The sequence below is a fragment of the Salvia miltiorrhiza genome, chromosome 7 (assembly GCF_028751815.1).
Source record: "Salvia miltiorrhiza cultivar Shanhuang (shh) chromosome 7, IMPLAD_Smil_shh, whole genome shotgun sequence".
NCBI lineage: Eukaryota > Viridiplantae > Streptophyta > Magnoliopsida > Lamiales > Lamiaceae > Salvia > Salvia miltiorrhiza.
The window spans coordinates 46627936-46634651 of NC_080393.1; the positions used below are offsets into that span (position 1 = coordinate 46627936).

Consider the following 6716-nt stretch of genomic DNA (forward strand, 5'->3'; position numbering starts at 1 on the left):
ATGCCAAAACAAAGGTACGGTAAAGATATGAGATTTTTTCATACCGTAATTTAGGGTATACCAGACTAAGGTATACCGTAGGTAAAGGTAGGGTAAATGTATGAAATTTCTCCATACCGGAGGTAAAGATAAGGTATAAGGTATGAACAATTTATTAAGGTATACCGTACCGTCTCACCCCTAAGTATAAATGTTAAAGGTGTTAGACTGAATTCAGTCTAATTAAGGATTGGATCTCTTCCCAGGCAGAGTGTTAAGGGGTGTTAGACTGAATTCAGGTTTCAGTCAAGAATAATTTTAGTAAAATTTAAATTAGGATTAAGTAATTAAAATTGTTATTAACACTACCCCTATAAATTTACTTATCTCTCTACTTATATCTACTTTAACAACTTTCTTAAAACCCGTGTCAAGTCCTAAATGAGACTTTTTTCATGGTCGGAGGGAGTATTAATATTGATTTTTTTTATTTTTTATTTTTATTTTATTTTATGTAAGGTTGAGTCCATAAAGTCAAAAGAGCATTTATATAGGGAAGGCCAAGTGGCGTCCGTCATTATTACTTGACGAATATGATTGGATTGGATTGGATTGGATATATAAAACTATCGTCCTATCATCACATCGCATTACTTGTAATGCAATCATACACTTGAATACAATACATAGATCTCCGCATCGACAATGGAGGGTTTAATACGGGGACTAGCCGATGTAGTGTTCAATCCTCGTGACGATGCTGATGACGATACTCGCGATCAACGATCCAGATCCACTTGGGCCGAGGTTTCATCTCATTTTCGCTATTTTTTCCGATTTTATTGGTCTGAGCCATGCTAAAAAATGCGCAGGTGGTGGGCGGGGAGCAGGAAGAAGATGACACTAGTCGTAGACCTTCGCGCCACACACAGGCACAGGTAAATTGATCTCCCTTGCTTTCTTCACTTGTGTAAAACTAAAACTCAACTGATTATATATCTTGTCTAACTGTATATATGAATGCAGCGGCAGGAGATGTATGATCAAACGGAGCAGCGCCAATCAGGAAGAAAGGAAGTGTATGAATCAGGAGGATCGCGGCCTACACCCACAACCCATGAGGTCTCGTTTTTTCTTTTTTACTTGCTCATTTTTTATTACTCTGCATTAACGAGCTAGGATTTTAAAAATGGACAAACTAAATTGCTTTGTATTTGGAATAAGTTTGGATGAGCGAAATTACATGAAAGATCGGTGAAAATACAAAATATAATCTAAATATAACAATTAAAAAATGAATTGCTTTCACTAGGGCATCACGAAGGGGACTGTTCATCCCTTCTTACTTTACCTTTAATGTTCAGTACCCACATTGTGGAACCAGAGAACCTGTTGTTTTGGATCGATGTATGATCGCCCAACTGTGATTAGTGTCTCAGATATCAATTCACGATCCTGTGCATATGATCTTCCATTACTTGTGGTGTGCTTAGCCACATCTCTAATGTATTAGTCTAAACACAATCCTTCTTTAGTATCTCGGAAATCAAATTATCATGACATTACTCTAGAAGGTGGGTTTCACTTCAAATATTCTACGTTTACTGTTTTTGGTTTTATTTTGCAGTATGGAGACACAAATGATGATGGTTGGGAGACTGTGGGGCAGAAGCGGTCTTCAAAGACGCAGCACAAGGTCTCCTTAGAACTTTAACAAACATAGACTGTTTGATGTTTCCATTGAACTTAATAAAAAAACATGAGTCTGTAATGTTTGATGTGGGAGGCACCATCGCGTTGCCACTTCTTTGATGTTTCATGCTTAAATTTTATTAACCATTGTTTGCACAGAAGGTTATTTGCATGTGCACAAAATTGAATAATAAAAATAGAATGTTTTCATTGAGTAGCCAAATTTTTTATTAATTTAGATGAAAGTCCACAGATGCACAATTGGCTAACTTCTAATCGCTGTTGTTAGGTTCCTAAAAATCAGTGGAATAGTTATAAACGCCCCCTCAGTGAGCAAGAATATTCAAGTGATGTTGATTATGGCACAAGCACAGAACCCTCAGAAGAAGAGCTTGCTGATTTATCAAAGGCTCTTAACAAGCTGTGGGATCTTGATTTGAATCGCTTAGTTCCTGGGAAGGATTATGAGATTGATTGTGGTGAAGGAAAGAAGGTTTACCAGAAGGAAGACGTGGCAGATGCGAGCTTATTTACCTGGCTGAGTGATGATATCTTCAGGAGGCCTACATATTCACGTTTCTGCGCTCTTCTTGATAATTATAATCCAGAGCAAGGGTGCAAAGAAGTTGTGACTTCTGAAGAGAAGCAAGAGCAGAAAGCATTCATAGAAGAGATCAGCCGAACTGCTGTAATTAAATACCTTCACAAGTATCTGTCAGCAAAGGGCATTATATCTGAGAACCATGAGGAATTTAAGAGAATGCTTGCAAGTTTTTGGTTTGATCTTTATGGCCGAGGAGGTACATCTGGTAGTTCTTCAGCTTTTGAGCATGTTTTTGTTGGTGAAATCAAACAACGAGGAGAGCAAGAAGTCTCAGGATTTCATAACTGGATTCAGGTGACAATCTATAATTGTCCGGTCTGCTAAAACTTTTACTTGGGTGATGCAAACAGATTTGTGCGCAGGACATTTTCTTTGTAGAAGAAGATCATTATCTTAATATGGGTCAGATTACTAGTTATATTAGGAATATGAGAATAATTTTTCTGTGACTATAGCATAATTGCAGGCAGATACAATAGTTTTGGTATTGTGGCAAATACTGAAGAGTACTAACTCTGATTTTTCACCATCGATTGAGAATTTCAAAAAAATGAAACATGACCTCTTTTACTGTCACCATTCAATCCATGCACATAACCACAATTATTTCCTTCACTCATCTTAAATAGTAGTTTGCTTACCTTAGCTTCAGTTCGTTTAATTTCCGTCATGTCCTACTCATACTTAAAATTTGTATCTTCTTCCAACTCTGCTGCTTTTTTTTTTATTCAGTTCTACTTAGAGGAGGCTAAGGGGAGGGTCAACTATCAGGGCTATATTTTTCCTCGAAGACGTGGGAGCACGGTAAGTGATTTACTTCCAATCAACCAACTTTTGTTTATTAAGCATGTCTTGGGTTAACAAAGGGAGTGCTTCCATCTATAGTTATTAGTTAGTTCTTAGTGCAACCATTTCGTGAATCACATCTATTTTAACTTACCATTAGCTATTTGGAGAAAAGCATAGCTCATCAATGATGAACCTTTTGTCAAAATCCATTTCCTCGTCATTGTGTCCAACAATTTTACTGTTTAAGGCAAATAGGTATGTTCTAGTTGTCACTAAGTTACCTTTAAATCATTTTTCAGGAGATCAACAATGTGGGGTGAAGTGGGATCTATATGAATGCAAGCCACCTTATTTTTGGATGTACTTCTTGTGATTGATTAATCTGATTTTCTTGATGTTGCCTACTGTTCTTTTGTTTCTTGTCATCTTAATCCTGTTCTATCCTTCCTTTTTATCATTGTTTTATCTATCTCTTAAGTTGTGGATGACGTGTTGGATATTAAACGTCCTTAACTAACCTGGAGTTTTTCTCCAACTATAACAAAGTTGGATATATTTATCAACAACAAACTGCTAACTTGATCAGTAATAAATTCAGGGCATAGCAGATGGAAATGATTTTAATCTGTTGGTTTCATAAAATAACTGATCATACTTTCTGTAGTAGTTATATAGTCATATATACATTGAGGGTATAATCGACCCTCATTTCTAGTTTTGGGAGGTAGGAGGTAAACACTATGTCATTTACTAGAAGAGTGCTGCATATGTGCCCAAACTTCCTTGGATTTCTCTGTGTATCCAATACATTATGGTCTCCTACCATTTAGGTACCACAACTCCTGCCCTGTCCCCTAAAATAAGACAGGATATATTTGTCAATTATAACTAGTGTTGTTTAGTTTCTTGATAATGCGAACTAAATTGACTGTCACTATCGCTTGCAAAATTTTCAAGTGTTTACAAATAAGCAAGCTCCCTGATCAACTTCACCAGCTGGAGTTGCACAAATTGATATAGAAACTAGTCCTCAACTATTAGGCTTTATTGCTGAAACCTTAAAACGGAGAAACTGAGTCCACCCTAATATAATATATGAGAGAATAATTTTATACTCTGCTAGAAGGGATAAGCCAAGAATCATAGGAAACTGAAATTGTTCACTCAGCTTGGGGTGTTTTCAGCTTGGTGTGTTTTGTATTTGAAATTGGTTACTTTTACAGACAGGTGTTTAACATACATCACATATCGAACTATGCATGCCCACGTTTCAATGTAAGAAATCTTGAACTGTATGGCTGAGAAGAGCTGTTGTTGCTGATCATAAGTATTAGTACATCAAAGTGATCCAGTTATGAGCAGTTAGGGTGCCATATACTCCCTCCGTCCCAATTCAATAGGCCACAGGGCTTGGGCACGGATGTTAAGAAACAAATAGTTTGTAATAAAATAGGAGAGAGAAAGTAACCTTTTTTATGATATATTTGTCCAAAAAGTAGGAGAGAGAAATGGAGATATTATTTTTTAAATGAAAGAAGAGATATTTATGTGTGAGCCACAATGACATTTGGTGTAAATAATAAGTTATGAGGAGATATTTGTTATGTATTAACTTTCCATTTTAGGAAGTGGCCTATTGAAATGGAACATCCAAATAAGAAAACGTGGCCTATTGAATTAGGACCGAGGGTGTATTCTTTATCTAGCTAGTATTATTTCATTTTCTAATGAACAACTTTTTATGTATTTGCCTAGTTTATTTCCAAAATATACAGGGTTCTTCCCCATTTGTTGAGGTGATGTCATCTTTGCCATGACTGAATTTTCTGTGTATTGCAGCCGGATTCTGAATCGCATCTACTTACCATTCAGTTTGAATGGAATGGTGTTCTGAAGTCGGTGTCGAGCACACTGGTCGGAGTGAGCCCTGAATTTGAATTTGCAATCTACACTCTGTGCTTCTATATGGGACAGGAAGAAAACCATGTTGAACTTGGTCCATACCCTGTGAATATCAAGTGCTATCGTCTCGGCAACAAAATTGGCTCTGCTTTTCCTGTCGCAGATTCTTAATTTCATATCTTTGGACCTATCAAAATGCTTCTACTTTGAGCTTCTTACCAATTGAAGTAATGTACTATACATTAGATCTTTATGATATATAGTACCTAATTTGTGTGGAAATAAGTGAGGATCTAATGATGTATCATGAGACTATTTTCTTCAAACCAAACAGTATACTGTTGGAATATAGACTCAAACTAATTTGCAGTGCATGTGACCTCTCTCTCTTTCTCTCTCTAGTTTGAGGCAATGAAGAAGACAGATGTATACGAAATAATTGTTGCATAAAATATCAGATGCAGATTCTATAATTATTACATAAAATATCAAAGTGTAGTTGGAATTGGAACCAATTGTCTTGTGAAAATATCTTATGACTGTCTAGAAGATATTTGCAACGTTTGGTTGCTGAGTTGCTGTCAATGCAATAAACCGACTTGGAACAACGGCTTTTAGTTTGGACCTTTTATTTTGTGTGTTCATGAAAATCTGTAGTCGCTACGCTTGAAACATTTGACTCAGACTAATAGAAATATTGTGGGATTCCAACTTGAAATATTTAACCTTAAAGAATACTCACTCTACCATCAGACTACTAACATTATAGTTCAAAGGTATTCCTCTTTCCAATGAGGGGATTGAGAGGAGAGACAAAATCTCAATCCCCCTTCTAGAGATGTCAATTCAGCCCGAAACTCGTGGGTCGATCCGATTAACCCGTCAATTCGAGAGGGTTAGGATATTTATTTATTTATTACAAATATAATATTGTTAACCCGATTAACAATTCGAGAGCCCGACTAACCCGATGGGCTAGCTCGAAACTCGAAATTTAGGGTTAGAGTTGAAAATTTCTAACTCGAATTTTTTTTCAACCCGATTAACTCGTAGCCTGATAGGGCTAACTCGAAATCCGGTGATTGACCCGATTGACATCCCTACCCCCTTCCCCCAACTCAAGAATATGTGTGTACATATACATATGGAGTGCTTATTCTTCAAATCAGATTTATCGTATAAAATAAATATATTATGAATTTCGTTGTGAAAAATGATCAATTAAAAAAAAATGAAATTTTTGTCATATACTCCCTCCGTCCCTGAAATGGCTTCCTCTTTGGGGACGGCACGAGTTTTAATGAAAAGTTGTAAAGTGTATTGATAGTGGAGAAAAAATGATATACTCCCTCCGTCCCAATAAAAGTGGCCACATTTCCTTTTTGGGTGTCCCATTAAAAGTGGCTACTTTCTAAAAATGGCAAAAGTTTACTTTAATTAAGTCAACAATTACTCACTAATTTGGTCAACAATTGTAGGCCACTTTCTAAAAATGTCAAAATTGCTCACTAATTTGGTCAACAATTGTAGGCCACTTTCTAAAAATTACTCACTAATTTTGGTGGGTCACACTCAATTAAAACATAACAATCCCCTTCTTAATCTCCGTGCCCAAAAAAAAGTGGCAACTTTTATTGGGACGGAGGGAGTAATTATTATTGGAAGTTGTGAAAAGTGTTATAATTAGTATTGGGAGTGGTGAAAAGTGAAAAATAAGAATAAATAAAGTATTATTAGTGGTGGGGTAGGT

The 6716-nt window shown here is 36.2% G+C and overlaps 1 protein-coding gene across 1 annotated transcript; it reads left to right on the forward strand.

Annotated features, from left to right (window-relative positions):
• Positions 1–551: 551 nt before the first annotated feature.
• LOC130992797 (uncharacterized) lies at positions 552–5315 on the forward strand. Its single transcript, XM_057917543.1, has 7 exons — positions 552–786; positions 852–917; positions 1006–1101; positions 1607–1675; positions 1961–2569; positions 3008–3079; positions 4904–5315. The coding sequence occupies exons 1-7, from the start codon at positions 685–687 to the stop codon at positions 5135–5137; spliced, it is 1248 nt and encodes a 415-aa protein (XP_057773526.1). The 5' UTR covers positions 552–684; the 3' UTR covers positions 5138–5315.
• Positions 5316–6716: the final 1401 nt, after the last annotated feature.